At 32.6% G+C, this 18,302-nt stretch overlaps 1 protein-coding gene across 1 annotated transcript in view; it reads right to left on the bottom strand.

The window, feature by feature from the left end:
- Positions 1–18,302, bottom strand: part of LOC140447582 (uncharacterized) — a 369,617-nt gene that overhangs the window by 38,725 nt on the left and 312,590 nt on the right. The window contains exon 10 of the mRNA XM_072540314.1: positions 6,419–6,688. Within this exon, the coding sequence (XP_072396415.1) occupies positions 6,419–6,688 (270 nt within the window). The remainder of the gene's footprint in view (positions 1–6,418; positions 6,689–18,302) is intronic.

The raw sequence follows: 18,302 nt of genomic DNA, 5'->3' as shown, positions 1-18,302 counted from the left end.
AAATCTGCCGATTTATAAAAACACAATTTTTAAACGAATACAGTTTAATTTAGTTTCGCTTTGTCGATAGGCACGTCCGATTCGTAGGTGAACTAGAACACGACTGAAACTATTTTATAAATTCTGCAATTTTTAATTTATATGAAACAATAACGGGTAAATATTTGTCTCTTTCGAGATTAATTGCGAACATCTGTTGCAATCAGGCCAGGCAACTGCTGATTTGGCGATTTCCAAATCTATCACCGAAACTAACAAAGGGCAGTTGCCAAAAAAAATTTCTAATAATTAACTGCAATTATTCTATAAGGAAACAAATATTTACTCATTCTTGTTTTATATAAATCAAAAATTGCAAAATTCATAACATAATATAATCAAAATGGACTTTTCTAAAGCTTTATCTCTTTATATCACCTTTATATTTGAAGCATACAACATATACATTATAAAAACATGCCAACACTGCTAAACCAAAATTTTTTGTTTCATGTTTGACATTTGCGGCTGTAATTAGCTTGTACTTTCGGTAAAGTCAACCATTAATTAATATTTTAATATTATCGACGTATAGAAAGCGGTGCTTCTCCCACATGGACTGCACGCCTCCAATTTTACCTCTAAATGCATTTGGACAGTAGACGACATAAAAAAAAATTAAATAGTTAAAAAAAGTATGATAGATGTTGGACTTCCCATTTTCCAACATCCATTTTTTGGTGAAGTCTTAACGCTCTGAACAATATTATTCAATATTATTCATTACACTACAGACGATATAATTAATTTTTTCTTCGTATACAGTTTATTAATAGTAATAGTAGCTTAGTAATCAGTTTATACGTATAGTTCACATGCAGTTGAAAAATAAGCATAAATTTGAGACTATTTTACCGAGAGAAGTTGCATTTTAGCATTCTATCTTCAACTTAGATATTTTTTTAAAATAATTTTGAGATTCCATTTTACTATATTCTTAAACCAATAAATTTTAACAGGCAAGGGAGGATCCAATAGATATCGACAGTCAAATTACTAGGAAAAAGACAGGGATCTTGGTGACCCAAAATGCCTGCAGTTGCGGCTTTTGTATCTCTTTTAAAAATCTTGGGTTTTAAAGTCATGTCAAATCAAACATGTCCCAAAATAGTGAACAAACTAAAATCCTGCAGGTTTAGACGATATTCCCTTTATCTTTTTAAAAAATCTATACCAAATATATACCAATACGAGAAAATACTCCAACTATTTAACAACATTTTTTCTTTCCAACAATTCTCATCACTCATCTCTAGCGGTTTCCATCAAAAAGGCAATCAATTGCTAAACACGTTCAACTCACACAGGCCAGTCTCGCTCACCTGCACATTATGTAAAGTTCTAGAAAAAATGGTTAATAAAAGATAACTTGTGTACCTCGAACAATATAATATCCTCGACCAATTTCAATCAGGCTCTAGACCAAATCGATGCACCATGAACAATCTTTTACCCTTGCAATCAACAAGTGTGCATCCGCTATTTGATAAAAATGAAGTCATTGCTATCTTCCTTGACATCAAAATCGCTTTTGATTATATACCGATATATGTGATATTAAACAAACTAAGTAAAAACAAGCTGTCTGGTAATATGGTAGATATTATTTATTAAAAAAAAATTTCACAGATCGATCTTGTACATAAAATAATTACCAACGTCAAAGCATTCTCACATCACATAACCAAAAATGGTGTCTTACAAGGGTATATCCTAAGCAGCACACTATTTCTCTTTAGAATAAACGATTTAAATTTCTTCATAAATAGTCCTGTGCAATACGGAATATATGCTGACGACATAATATTATTTTGTCAGGGAAAGGTCACAGCTACCAAACACTTACAGAACGCAATAAATAAAATGAACAATTGAGGAGGTGTCAATCAAAATCAATCATGTCCATAAAAATCAAAAAATGAGTTAGCAGCTGTTTCATAATATAAAGAGTGAAACACCGAAATCCTATTCTATGGTGTTTTCGGTTTCGGTTAAAAAAAATCATGTTCTGTCTAAAATGAATACACAATATTAGGTTCCCAAATCAAATGAAATCATGTCCACAGTTGGTTTCAATCATACCACCACATGTCCATTCAGCTAATAGGAGTGCCCCGATTTGGTCACGTGATTTGACCATGTCAACACATTGTCTGTGTTTTCCCTCTAGGTCATGTCGATAGCGAGTATTGAGTTTGTATTGCACTGTGGTTTAATTTTAATATTATTATAGTAGTTTTTATTAAATAAAATTGAAATTTTCCATGGATGAAGAAAACTTAGTGAGAGTGGGCGATGCCAATGAAGGATCTCGTAAAAATAAAAAGACTGTGGATAAAAAAACTAGAGCCAAGCTTAAGCGATACAGTGCTCCAGTGGGATGTCGTGTGTTTGTTCCTTGTAAACACATGAACAAAGGTATGAAATGTGCATTAGTTAAGCCTATAGATGCTATTTTTGTTCGAAATATCCTCTACAAAATACCTGACAAAAACACGCAAGATAACACCATTGCCAGTTGGATAAATCAACGTAACATAAAGCGGAGAAGGCCTAGGCCTACCTCTGAAAAATCAAAGGCTAAAAGTTTTAGTGTACAATATTCTATACTTTCATCAACCGGTAAAGTTATACCTGTGTGTAGGAAACTTTTCATGCATATTGCCATGGTGAAGGGAACAAGATTGACTAATATTTATAAAAAGGTGAAAGAGGGAAAGGCTGTTAAGGATCAGAGGGGTGGCGATAGGAAGAGTCACAAATCTGCTGCGAACAAGGAATCAGTCCGCCTTTTTTTGAGAAATTTAAGAGGAAAAAAAAGCCACTATAATCGAAAAAAATCGAAAAGGATTTATCTTGGTGCAGACTTAAACATTAAGAAGTTGTGGCTAATATACAATGATTCTGTACTTGATAATCTTAAAGTTAAGAAATCTATGTTTAGGAGAGTTTTCAATGAATTAAATATCGGATTTTCATCACCAGCTTCTGACGTTAGGAGTACATGCAATAAAATAGATCTTCAGCTGAAAATTGAGCCGTAAAAGACTTGGTAGTGGTCAACCAATTTATGATGGAGAAAAGAATACACAGATTAAGAGCTAATGCTTTTTATGGGCTCTTAAAGGAAAACAAAGAAAATGAGGTTACTTTCTGTTTTGATCTCCAGCAAATTCAAGCACTTCCCAAAACTCCTATTCAAGACGCGTTCTACAAAAGACAATTAAGTTTTTACTCTTTTTGCATTGTAGCATCAAACGCACAAAACCCCATATTTTACGTATGGACTGAAGAACTTGCAGGAAGGGGTGCGACCGAAGTTTCATCTGCACTTATAAATTTCTTGAACTCCGCTAATTTTTCAAATGTAACAAGACTGAATCTGTTCTGTGATGGGTGTTCCGGTCAAAACAAAAACAATGCCGTTGTTCACACATTAGTGTATTACTTAGGATCAGTGCAAAATGCTTTAGAGGAGATTGTTCTAGCATACCCTGTTCGCGGGCATAGCTTCCTCCCCGCTGATCGGGTGTTCGGAAGGGTTGAAAAGTTACATAGGAAGCAGCCTACCATTGCAACAAAGGAAGAGTACTACAATGTATATAGTTCTGTTGGAGAAGTACGGAAACTTGGAGAGGATTGGGGATTGATTGATGCTAAAAGTTTGGCTACACGATTTAAAAACATTGAAATGATATCTGAAAAGAAGAGGATTTTTGTGAGGAAAGAGAAAGCTGTCAACCGCAATGGACAAGAACTTACTGTTATCAAAGTGAAATCGGCACAGAATTTTAGGTTTGAAAGTGATTTTGAAACCTACAACAAGCCTAAAAAAAATGCTGGCATTCTGCAAGGTCGTTCTCAACTCCTGTAGAGTCACTTCCACTGAGCAATATAGTGAAAGCAGCTAAGAAGAAGGACGTGGAGACGTTACTTGTGAAAATGTATGGTGATGACTGGCAGAAACATGACTTTTTATCTTGGTATAAGACCATAATAGTGGAAGTCCAGGACGACGAAATTGATGCTGACGAAGTGGACGAATCCTATGATTGTCTAGAACCTGACATTGGACTACACATTTAAACATTTATATTTTGTGGAAAGTGTCGTTGGTAAATGTTATCCATTTTTCAAGATATTTTTTGTAACAATACAATAGATATTTTAAGTAGTCTAAGAGTTTTTTTATCAACCCCTTCTATCAACGTCCATGAAATCCAATCAAATAAGAACATGTCCTTTTTTTAAAATGTATTTACAGGTTTATTTATACCTTCAGATTTGAAATATTTACTAAGAGTCAGTTAATTTCAATAAATAAAATGATATATGCTAATTTATCTGATTTTTCGTGTAAGGTTATTTACTAATACGTTTTTTACGATTTCCCTAAAACTTCTTAAGGTGGACATGATTGATTTTGATTGACACCTCCTCAATTGGGCCAGTCAAACCGACCTTAACTTTCCTTCAAATAAAGCCAAAGTGTTTCATTTTACCAGAAGACAAAACTCGCAATCTTAAATAGTTGCTCTGAAAAAAAAATAAAGCTTCTCGGGGTTATTTTTGATAAAAAACTTTCCTGGAGACCATACATTCAAGAACCAGCTAAGGGCAGTTACTTTCAAAGAACGAATCTCCTTAATTCTGCTTCTTCTTGTAGTGCTTATCCGTTTTGAATGGCAATCTGTATTGTGCAAACTGCTGCCCCGAAAAGATTTGTGGATGTTGTGTTGAACCACGTACGTAGATTTTTCAGCCAGGAAATCCTTCGCCTTTGTGGTCCGCGTTTTCCTTCTACTTTTCCTTGTAGAATTTATTGCAGCAACGCATATCTTTCGCTGTTCCTCATGATGTGACCTAGGTATTCGATTTTAGCTGTTTTTGTTGTGGTTAATGTAATAACTCTTTTCCTTTTTACATTCTTAATAAACTACTAGCTTATTATAGTTTAAAAGCCGATGGAAAACACATTAACAACATACTGAGCTCTTATCCGCTCCAAACTTGACTATACTAATATTTTCTACATTTCATCAGGTAAATGTTCACTATGTTTACCAAATACAGTCCAAAATATTTCCCTTCGACTCTGTTTGAAAGCATTTAGCTCCAGTCCGGTGGAAAGTATTCGATTAGAATATTTGAAACATTCCCTTTACTTAAGATGACAACAACTTCTACTGCTTTTCTTCGCTAGAGCTTCAGCAAATCCCACAAACCCACTATACAGATGTTAATCCCTATCTGTCCATCCAGATGATACTGTCTTCTATGCAGATGTTAATTCCTCATTTAGATAATATTAATCTGTTGTCCACTACCCTTTACAGGATCCCTTAAACTTTTCCATAATCATGAAAACTTTTGAGTCTGAATATTGAATTATCCAAATATAATAAGAATGAAATATCACCTTCTATTATCAAACAAATATTCTATAAAATACTACATCAATGCAACTTTGATAAGATCCTTTTCTCAGATACATCCAAGAGTGAAACAGGTGTTGGCTGTGCTGTTAACAATTATAACTACTGTCTATATGTATAACTTTTTTCGACTCTTCAGGACTTGCAGTCCTTATACTGTTGAACTATATGGAATACTATAAGCTGTGAAAACTCAACTTAACTATAAAAATAATAGCAACCTGTACTGACTCTCTGTCATCTATGCACTCCATGAGAAATCTATCTTCTGTCTATTCAATAGTTCAGGACATCCAGAGGGTATGCAATTGTCTTCAAACTAATAAAATTACACTAATAATATTTTGCGTCCCATCAAACATTGGTATTCCAGGTAATAAAAAGGCTGATCTAGCAGCAAAGCAAGCCTGTTCTTTAAACTAAACAACAGAGATTTAAACATCATCAAATCTAAAAAGAACACCCAAACAAAAATTAATGGGTCTTTGGAATGACCACTGGAAAAGAAGCAATACCAAGTTAAACGTTTTGAAACCAAACATTTTCTACCACACGCTTTCACCAATGAAAATAATGGACAATACTTATATTCCGAGATATGAGAATAGAACACATACGCCTTACCATATAGCATACAACAATAATTTTGCACAATATAAACATATTGCGAAGGTCTACCAATGGTTTATACTATGTTGTAGGTTAAAGACTAAAAATATAATTAGGTGTGCAAGCATTTAAACACTAAATTATTGCAACATATTATTAGACAATCATATTCAGTGAATAGTAACTATCACAGTAATTTTTCGTTAAATTGGCGATCTTGCTTGTTAGTAGATCTCTTTTATAATTTTAAACTATAATTTTTTTACAAAACTTCTTAATACTATTTTTTTGTAATGACCCGTCATATAAAAATAATATACACCAAATATTCTTACCTTCTTACTAAAATTACTATTGTTGTAATAATTGCCGCTAAAAATATAAATCCTCCGAATGCCCCTAACGCAATAATGGCTCCCAAATTCAATTTAGCTCCGAATGGCTCTTTTCTTTCACCATCAATGGATAATGGAACATTAACATTCGGAGTTTCTGCATGTTGAATATTTGAACTGCCGGCTATTTCGTTATCTTGCGGATGGCCAGCTACTATTATGGAAGGAGGTATTGATGACGACATTTTCGTTGTGGACTCCGTAGTTGGCCTGGAATATTATAATAAATAATTTATAATAATTGTATTTATTAAATGTGATCATAAACTGCGAGTCACAATTTAGGGATATTGCTAAATATTAAATAAACAATAATACAATAATTATAAAACTTGTTTTTTGATTTTTTTTTATTCAAAAAAATAAATATTTAAATTAAATTCAATTTATAAGTAGGTTAAAGTTTATTACACCATGAAACGAGGCCGAAAAATCACTTGAAAAATCGAAAATTCACTTGACACTATTTTTTAACTGGAATATCTGGGGGAAATCAATAGAAAAGGTGTATTATCTCGTAGTTATTGAAACTTTTAATTGTGTCATGACATTTAAGCAAACAAACCGACTTTTTTCATTCATTTCAATATTGTGAAAAAACTAAGTATTCTAGATAAAAACTTTCAACAGACGACTTTCTTGAAAATACTTGCTCTTTAAAATTAAATTTTATGAATTAAAAAATGTTTTTAAACAAATAAATTATTGCAAATTAAACCCAAAAGTAAGCATGTTTTTTAATTGTTTATTACATTTAAATCACATTTCATAATGTGAGGTTTTATATAGTTATAACATTTGCGAAAGATGGGCACAATCGGTCAAGTAGTTTTTAAACCATTATATTTGTTTAGCACGTTTGAGAGAACAAAGGTCATTCTCAAATGGCTGTAAAGGTCTGTTTCTTTTTATAAGGCCTCAAATTTTGATGTTTCTTAAAAACTATAATAATTTTTAACTTTTTACATACAACTAATTGATGCGAAATGTAGTACCATTACCATTTGCAATATCTATTGGCAATATCCCTAACTTATGGCGCGCAGTACATATATATATATATATATATATATATATATATATATATATATATATATATATATATATATTGTTATGATATGTAAAATCGAGAAAAATATTGGTTTGTTTAAAAATATTTCAAAATTCAATAACATTAAAATAATTCAGATAAGTAGGATAATATCCAACAAACATTTCGAAGAAGGAGAGTTATTAATTTCTTGAATTACCTGTACTAAACAAAATATAAGCTTTGCATAAATTATTTCTTTGTTATACTTGAGTGACCCGCATAATTTTAAGTGAAAACAAAAAGACAATTGAACGGGGTTTTCCAAAATACATTAATGCAGTGATTAGAGACAAATAGAAGAGATTTTAGAAAGTGGTTTTTGTTAGTTTTAAGAATTATAGAAAATATTATTTGTAAATAAGTTTTAGGAAATTTTATAGTTATAGGTAAAAGTTTGTTTGTTATCGAAATGAAAAAATGGGGGAATTGTGACGAGTTTTGATTGGCGGAGATTGAAAAAGGTTGGATAAGTATGTAGGAAAAAGTTTAGCGAGATTGAGGAGAGAGAAAAGATAGAATCAGTTGGTTTTCCAAGTCTGTAAGAGGAACAGTGTTTGTTCTCTGGTGTGGTTCCCAAGAAGTAGCAAGCAGTAGTGTTGAATGTTAGTGAGTTTTTGTGGAGTTAGTGTATCTGACAGAAGCTGAAGCAGCAAAATATTGTAAGTCATATTTTCCTACTTATATTCCAAGAGTCACTGTTCAGGCCAACGAGAGATTCAGTTTATCGTAAAGAGAAGATATTCCAAGAGTCATTTTTCACTCGGGCCAACGAGAGATTCAGTTTATCGAGAGGAGAAAGGCTATCATAATTTGAATGATTGTTGCTTTTGAAGGAGATCATTAAGGACGATATACTTGCAACAATCTGTTGTAAGATTGCTGATTACATAGGGAGGGGTTGAGAGGAGATAATACATTCTACAAGGAACAAGGATTTGGACCACTCATCATCAGAGAGAGATAATTTTTGTTTTTCTGAAGTTTTTTTTTTTATTGATAACACAATTTTTACACGTAATTTAGAAAGGATATAAATATTTTGATTGGGAGAGTTAGAATAGTTTGGATTTTGAGTTTTCGATTAATATTGTTTGTACCATTAATTTTGATTGTTCACGTACGGAGAACAAAATTTTGAGAATCCTTATATGAGATTTGTTTATTGAAAACTTTTGAGTGTGAATTATTTCATTATTTTTTTTTTTTCAATATATAGTGTTAGATCATATGTGTTTTTTATTATTCCGGTATTCTCTGGACCTTACCTTTCACATGTAATAGCATAGATATTGAAGCACGAATTTTAACCCTGAGATAAAAGAATTAAAAATTGTGATAGAGTCATAATCACATCATTGAAATAATTTTAATTAATCAAAAAAATTAATTAGCTAATTATTGCTTGGCGCACCAAGACTTTAAATATCACAATAACTGGCTTCCAAAACGTGGGGCTTGAAAATATCGCAGCTTTACATTTGAAGGAAGGGAAAGAGATCTGGAATAAGTACAGGTGATCCAGAGATAAAAACATATAACATTGAGGGAATTTGAATTTGAAAGTATTTTGACAATTTTTCCAGGGAATATAAATTTGATTTATTGATTGATCGTAGTTAGTGGATATTTACTGCTATTGAATTATTTGATTTTATTTTCTTTACCAATCGTACATTTGATATTTATTTTGAATTATTTGAATTTTACTGATTGCATATTTGATATTTGTCGTGAAAATTTAATACATTTGGGGAGAAATACTGTCGTGTTCTGAAACATATAGAGTGTTGTAAAATTTCACATTTGGCGGGGACAAAAACAATAACAAAAAGTAACAACATGTCTGTCACAAGGAGACAAAGTAAAATGCAGGAAAGGAAGGAGGATAACAGAGAAGATGAAACAATTTTGGAAGAAGTATCGGATAATGAAGGAAATGTGACAATAGTTGAGGAGAGAAAAGAACTATCAGGAATAGATGAAATATTACAACTAATGCAACTCCAGTCACAAACAATAGAGAAAAACCAAAATGAAACATCAAAGAAAATGGATAAAATGGATAGAAATCAACAAGAAACAAAACAAACAATGGAAGAAAACCAACGGGAAACAAGACAAGCAATAGAACTAAATAACAGGAATATAGAGCAGCGTTTGGAAAACTATGAACAGGAAATTAAAGGATGTGTTGAGGGGATAAAGAAAGAACTGATACAACAGATAGAAGAAATAACCCTAAAGAATGCAAAACAAGAGACAGAGATTAAAGATATCCAAAATACAATGAAGGAGATACAAAATTGCCAGAGAAAGGAACTAGAGATGCAGAGAGAAGAAATAGAAACTAAAATGAAGGATATTAAGACTGTCCAGAAAAAGGAATTAGAAAAATTAGAAACAAAATTTGAAAACGTTTTACAAGAAGACATGCGAGAAATAGAAAGAAAAATGGAGGAAATCAAAAAGGAACAAAATTCAGGGGAAAGAAGGGAAATGGTCATCCATGGAACAAGCGAGGCGAAAATACAATTTGGCGGGGATATTCGGAAAACACACCCAGTACCGTTTGTTAAAAATTTGAAAACCAAATTACAACATATTAGATATTTTGACGATTGCAAAGAAACAATTAGAAACCATTTGAAAGAAGGAGCAGCGTTATGGTATGAAAGCAAGGAAGATGAGTTTGAAAATTGGACAGATTTTGAAAATAAATTTCTCAACTATTTCTGGGGGAAAAATAAACAGAGAGAAATCAACCAAGAGCTACAGAATGGAAAATATCACGAAAAAATGGGAATATCTGAAGAAAGATATGCTTTGCAGATATATAACAATTCAAAATATCTAGAATACAAATATTCTACCGAACAGCTGGTAGAAATGATCAGCAGACATTTTGAGGAAACGTTGGAAGATCACGTGATTTTGAGAAACTATCAAGATATTGATAGTTTGTGCCAATTCCTTCAATTAAAAGAAGCGAAAAGAAAAGAAATGAGAAATAGAAGACAACATGACCAATATAATGGAGCGGAAAGAAGGTATTCATCAAATTATGACCAGAGAAACCGACATCCCAGATCAACAAACGAATATAGGCCGAGAAATTACAATAATTACAATAGACAACAAAATTACGATAACCGGAATGATACACAAAATAGAACAAATGAAAATCACAACAGGAATAGAGATGCACAAAATCCTCCGAATAGGAATACGAACGAACAAAGGGACGATAGAAATAATCAGAGATTCCAACGACAAAACAGAAGAGAGATGAATCATGTGGCAATAGAAAAGGAGGAAGAAGAAGTATTCAATGAATCCAGACAGGATTTTCAATAAGGCATCCACTAAACAAAAGTAAAAAACTCTCCGGTATATTTTGTCACCCGAGAGAGTTTATACAGTTGGCGGGAAACGAAAAACAAAATTCTAATTCCAGTCTAATTTTTTTAGATGCATTTATAAAACATAAAGCGATTAAAATTCTGATTGATTCTGGATCGGAAATTTCGTTAATCAATAAAAAACTAGTAAAAGAATTAAATATGGACAGATTTGTGTATAAGATTCCGAGGGTTGCTTTAGTGGGTGCAAATAATAAAAAATTGACGACAGTAAACGAAGGTTTAGGAGTACGGATCAGAGTGGGAGACCAATTCTATATTATGCAATGTGTGGTGATCGAAGATCTAAATCATGATATGATAGCGGGAATTGATGAATTGAGTGAAAAACATATCACCATCAATTTTTCGGAAAATCAACTGGAAATCAGAGCAGAACCAGACAACATAGAAGAAGAAAAGGAAACAGATAGGAGAAAATTTTCTGAAAGGATAAATGGACAAGAAAAACATAAAGAAATCAATATGACGGTAGAGGACAAATCGAAAGCTCAAGAAAAAAATCAATCCGAAGAGGAAAAGATAATAAAAAAAAAGAAGAAGAGTTCGAAAAGAAAGCAGGAAAAAAAGGAAGCTATAAGCCAAAAAATGGAAGGAGCCGAAACATGGTGCTCGGAATACCAGATAGAAATTAAAGATAAAGAAAAAATAGAAGAAGAAATAACGGAAGAGGACAGAGAAGAAATGGCAATTATGGACGAGAATCCAGAATTTTGTGAAGAAGTAATACGGATAGTGAACACATGTGAACAAACTGAGGATGAAAGAAAAATAATATGTGGAGAAAACATGGAGAAGGAAATAGAGAAGATTTGAGAAAATTATGGAGATCTCATTAATGAAGAAAGCCGAGTGGCTAAAAATTATGAACATTCTTTTAAAGTTAAAAACTTAGAAAATTTTAAATCGAAAACATATCCAATCCCGTATAAATACAGGCAAAGCGTCGGACAGGAAATTGAAAATATGATCAAAGACAAGGTGATCGAAAGATGTGACTCTCCATATATCAACCCGATAGTATGCGTAAAAAAATCAAATGGTGATTTGCGATTATGTTTAGATGCAAGAAACATTAATTCGCACACAATCGCGCAATACGAAGCGCCTTTGAACATAGAAGCCATTTTTGGACGAATCACAGGATCACACATTTTCTCCAAAATCGATTTGAAACACAGTTTTTGGTTAATACCTTTGGCAGAAAAGTGTCGAGATTATACCGCTTTTTCTATCGACGGAGTGGTGTACCGATTTAGGGTAGTACCATTTGGACTACAAAGTGCATGCGCTGCTTTGGTTCGCGCATTACACACAATTTTAAATAGGCATGGAGAATTTGTTGTACATTACATAGATGATTTATTAATTTTCTCACCGGATATAACAAGCCATCTATGACATATTCATACTGTTCTCGAAGAACTTGATCAAGCCGGATTAAAATTAAATATTCAAAAGTGTCAGTTTTTCCAAAAAGAGGTATTGTATTTAGGATTCAAATTAGACACAAAAGGGATTTGTCTTGCAGAAGATAGAATTGAAGTCATAAACAACTACCCTAGGCCAACCAATTTAAAAACTTTGCGGGGATTTTTAGGAATGGTAAACTATTTCAAAAAGTTAATACCAGACCTCAGTACAAAAGAAATACCGCTAATAGCATTACTTAAGAAAAATATCAGATGGAAATGGGGAACGGAACAAGAAATCGCTTTCAAAAATTTAAAAGGAGCGTTTTCCACAGCTGTAAGAGTGCACCACCCAAGATATGAGCAACCTTTCATTCTCAGGACCGATGCTTCCATAAAAAAATTTGCAGGGGTGTTATCACAGATACAAGACGATATAGAGGTGCCAATATGTTTTGTTTCCCGTGTAACCAAAACGTATGAGAGAAAATACAGCGTTACTGAATTAGAGTTTGCCAGTGTGTTATTTTGTGTAAACAAATTACGTTTTTACCTACTTGGGGCAAGATTCACCATTGAAACGGACCACGCAGCGTTGATACACATAATGAAAAATAGGTTGGTAAATAATAGAATTCATAGGGGCATTCTTTTACTCCAAGAATATGATTTTGAATTTAAATATATCAAAGGAACGGACAATATTTTGGCTGATGCGTTGACGAGAGATGAACAATTCCGCAAAGAGGATCACAAAACTCTCCACGTAGGCATGAACATAATGAGAGAAGAAGCAGGCTTATTTTCGTTGGCCAAAATCAGGGAAAATCAGGAAGAATTGAATGAAAGAGAAAAGCAAAGGGCTGAACAAGAAAATAACCTATATTTTAAGAGGGTCGATGGTAAAGAACTCTATGTAATCACGGAGCAAATGGCAAAAGAAGTTTTTTTAAAGTTACACTGTGACAACGGACATATTGGAAGTAGAAAGGTGTGGCTTATGTTCAGGGAGAACTACATTTGTCGACAGGACTATACAATAGCCAAAGAGGTGACTCGAAATTGTGCGACATGCCAAAAGTGTAAAAGTAGGAACTTTAAAAATGAAAACGTCACAAAAAACGTCGTAGCTCGGAAGAAACTGGATATTGTTGCTATTGATATGTTGAGCGATTTGATACCAACAACTCAAAGGAATAAACACATATTAGTTATGGTGGATCTTTTCTCAAAATATGTTAAATTGTACGCATGCAGAACCACAAAAGGAATTGAAATACTTAGGAAGATAGACAATTTTATAGAAACGGTGGGAAGACCAGACAATATTTTATTGGACAATGCGACATATTTTAGGAACGAACGTTTTAAAAGTGAATTAAGAGAGAGGGGCATCGATACAAAATTTATAAGCATCCGTCATCCACAGAGCAACCCATCGGAGCGTTTTATACAAGAAGTCACAAAATTTCTACGAATTGCCGCGGAAGAACATCATCGACATTGGGACAGAAAAGTGTTTGAGATCGAGACCTATTTGAATTGTGCTCCAAATACGGTTACCAAAGAGACGCCTTTATATATAATGAAAGGAACAATGCCTACAAGACCGTGGGAAGACACCGCCCCCAGACAATACGAAGAAGTGATCGAGTTGGTTCAAAGAAGATTGAGACGAAGTGGAGAGAAATATCTCCAAAGACAAGAAAGAACCCGAAGAAGAAGGCCGATCAAATTCCAGAAAGGAGATAAAGTCTTAGTGAAGGCACTGAGGGTGTCGAATTTACAAAATGGTATTTGTGCTAAATTGATGCCGATATTTGAAGGTCCATATAGGGTCAATACGGAAAATGGGGTAAATAGTTATGAATTAGCGCACATAGAGACAGGAAATATACGGGGTATTTTTAACATTCACGACATCTATCAATATCATGAATAGATTTTAATAACATAGTGAAATAATTTGATCCTAGAAAACTTTTGTCATTTTTAAAATTTAACAAAGAGTTTTCGGCAGATCAAATGGCGGGGATTTGTTATGATATGTAAAATCGAGAAAAATATTGGTTTGTTTAAAAATATTTCAAAATTCAATAACATTAAAATAATTCAGATAAGTAGGATAATATCCAACAAACATTTCGAAGAAGGAGAGTTATTAATTTCTTGAATTACCTGTACTAAACAAAATATAAGCTTTGCATAAATTATTTCTTTGTTATACTTGAGTGACCCGCATAATTTTAAGTGAAAACAAAAAGACAATTGAACGGGGTTTTCCAAAATACATTAATGCAGTGATTAGAGACAAATAGAAGAGATTTTAGAAAGTGGTTTTTGTTAGTTTTAAGAATTATAGAAAATATTATTTGTAAATAAGTTTTAGGAAATTTTATAGTTATAGGTAAAAGTTTGTTTGTTATCGAAATGAAAAAATGGGGGAATTGTGACGAGTTTTGATTGGCGGAGATTGAAAAAGGTTGGATAAGTATGTAGGAAAAAGTTTAGCGAGATTGAGGAGAGAGAAAAGATAGAATCAGTTGGTTTTCCAAGTCTGTAAGAGGAACAGTGTTTGTTCTCTGGTGTGGTTCCCAAGAAGTAGCAAGCAGTAGTGTTGAATGTTAGTGAGTTTTTGTGGAGTTAGTGTATCTGACAGCAGCTGAAGCAGCAAAATATTGTAAGTCATATTTTCCTACTTATATTCCAAGAGTCACTGTTCAGGCCAACGAGAGATTCAGTTTATCGTAAAGAGAAGATATTCCAAGAGTCATTTTTCACTCGGGCCAACGAGAGATTCAGTTTATCGAGAGGAGAAAGGCTATCATAATTTGAATGATTGTTGCTTTTGAAGGAGATCATTAAGGACGATATACTTGCAACAATCTGTTGTAAGATTGCTGATAACATAGGGAGGGGTTGAGAGGAGATAATACAGTCTACAAGGAACAAGGATTTGGACCACTCATCATCAGAGAGAGATAATTTTTGTTTTTCTGAAGTTTTTTTTTTTTTATTGATAACACAATTTTTACACGTAATTTAGAAAGGATATAAATATTTTGATTAGGAGAGTTAGAATAGTTTGGATTTTGAGTTTTCGATTAATATTGTTTGTACCATTAATTTTGATTGTTCACGTACGGAGAACAAAATTTTGAGAATCCTTATATGAGATTTGTTTATTGAAAACTTTTGAGTGTGAATTATTTCATTATTTTTTTTTTTCAATATATAGTGTTAGATCATATGTGTTTTTTATTATTCCGGTATTCTCTGGACCTTACCTTTCACATGTAATAGCATAGATATTGTAGCACGAATTTTAACCCTGAGATAAAAGAATTAAAAATTGTGATAGAGTCATAATCACATCATTGAAATAATTTTAATTAATCAAAAAAATTAATTAGCTAATTATTGCTTGGCGCACCAAGACTTTAAATATCACAATAATATATACATATATATATATATATATATATATATATATATATATATATATATATATATATACCGTAAGATTTTTCATTAATTGTACCGCTAAAGAAATATTTCTGTTTCGATGAGAATTTAAAAAATTTTAGAATGAAATTAGTAAAGTTATTTTTGTTAATTTGTTGCTGAATTATTGCAAAAAAAGCTTCTTTTCTAAAAATGTACAAAAAACTTTATTTTGCGTGATAATAGGGACAATATCATATCACACATTTAATGATAAAGTGACATAACTCAAAATATATGATTTTTCAGAAAACGCAATAAACGTTTTTATAATTACGGTTTTCTCTGTTGGATCATTGTTACTGCCAAACCTATAATACTTAAGATAATATATTTCACTAAAAGAAACCTTGTTGTATTCAGTATAATCTGTGCAAATTTCGTGTAATGTAGTACTTTTGTATAATTGAATTTTAAAAAAATTGTGTCACTTTAGTAATAAAAATTTTTTAGCATAATAGTATTATTAACCAATTATACAGTGTGTAAAAGCCAAATGGAATAAATTCATTATTTAGGTTACTGTACATGTTTATAAAAAATCCCAAAACAAGTCAAATTTAAATTATAACTTGACATTCTTTAACGTAAAAATGCAACCCCTACCTTCAACCCCCTTAGAATGACAGGTACAACCCCCAATTTTTAAAATAGGAAGTATAGGCTTGTGATATATCGTTTGAAAGATCTTTTCATTCTCCATTCAAAAATGTTGTCGCTTTCAAGTTTATTAAAATTAATTAAGATAAAATAAATTAAAATCATGTGGTTACCGAAATTCGCTAAAATATACTCAAAACTTATTTCCCGTTTGGGTCTTGATAATGAGAAAGTGAACAAAAACCATAGCAATGTGGTTTTTAGATGGTAACCATTAAAAAACTTTAAAGAATTTTTATGGCAACGTTATTTTAAGACGCATTAGTAAATTGTTTTATTTAAGTTGTCAGTATTTTAATTTAAGTAAAACGTTCGTTCAATTAAATTCTGAAAAATGGTTAGATTAACGGAAATGCATAAAATAACAGTTTTACAAATGATTGGTTACGGAGATAACACCCGAACACAACAGGAAGTAACTCGCCTATTTCATGAGAAATTTCCTAATTTACCGCCTATATCCCAAGGAACAATAAGTAAAATAGAGAAGCAGTTTTTCGCGAGTTTGGTCATGTAAGGCAGATAAAAAAAGCAGCTGCCAATGCACTGAGTAATGAACTCAAATTAGATGTGTTGCTTGAGTTTCAGGAAAATCCACATACATCGAGTAGACAGGCATCCACTACATTCAATGCTAGCCATACATCGATAGTAAACATATTAAAAGAAAATAAATTGCATCCCTATAGGATGATACCTACTCAGGAGCTCATGGAAGACGATTTTGATAGGATAACTTTTTTTTGTGAGCAAGTGATGGACATGTTGGATAACAATATTATCCAATTAGAAGACGTTATGTTTTCTGATGAGTGTACTTTTTCACTAATCGGCAAAATTGTCGCTACTGGGCCACGGAAAATCCTCACTGGGTGAGAGAAGAACACACTCAATACCCTCAAAAGGTTAATGTTTGGGCAGGGATTGTAGGAAACAATATCATTGGTCCCTTTTTCATTGAGGGCAACTTGAATGGCAACAATTATTTGGCACTACTTCAAAATGATGTCATTCCAACGTTGGCAAATTTATATCCTGATCCAGGAAACCCTCAAGTTCCAGCGAATACGATATGGTTTCAGCAGGATGGAGCACCACCACATTACCAACTTAATGTCCGGCAGTACCTCGATACAATATTTCCCAATCGGTGGATAGGGAGGCGAGGATCGATTGAATGGCCAGCGCGATCACCTGATCTTGCATTATTAGATTTCTTTTTATGGAGATATGTGAAGAGCCATGTGTACAAAACTAAACCTTCTGATTTAAATGACTTAAAAGAACGAATAACGCTTGCGGTTAGGTCGATCACGCCTGTTATGTTGAATAATGTTAGAAGACAGTTTTATTTGAGATTAGGATGTTGCCAAGACGTTCGCGGTGAACATTTTGAACATCTACTTCATTAACATTTATAGTTCTTTTTCGTGTTCTACATTTATTACGTTTTGCATTACATTTTAGTTTTTGATTGTATTGTAGCGAATTTCGGTAACCACATGATTTTAATTTATTTTATCTTAATTAATCTTAATAAACTTGAAAGCGCCAACATTTTTGAATGGAGAATGAAAAGACCTCTCAAACGATATATCACAAGCCTATACTTCCTATTTTAAAAATTGGGGGTTGTACCTGTCATTCTAAGGGGGTTGAAGGTAGGGGTTGCATTTTCACGTTAAAGAATGTCAAGTTATAATTTAAATTTGACGGGTTTCGGGATTTTTTATAAA

This window comes from Diabrotica undecimpunctata, chromosome 8, assembly GCF_040954645.1.
Source record: "Diabrotica undecimpunctata isolate CICGRU chromosome 8, icDiaUnde3, whole genome shotgun sequence".
In the NCBI taxonomy this organism is placed as follows: domain Eukaryota; kingdom Metazoa; phylum Arthropoda; class Insecta; order Coleoptera; family Chrysomelidae; genus Diabrotica; species Diabrotica undecimpunctata.
This window is presented reverse-complemented; position numbering and strand designations above follow the sequence as displayed.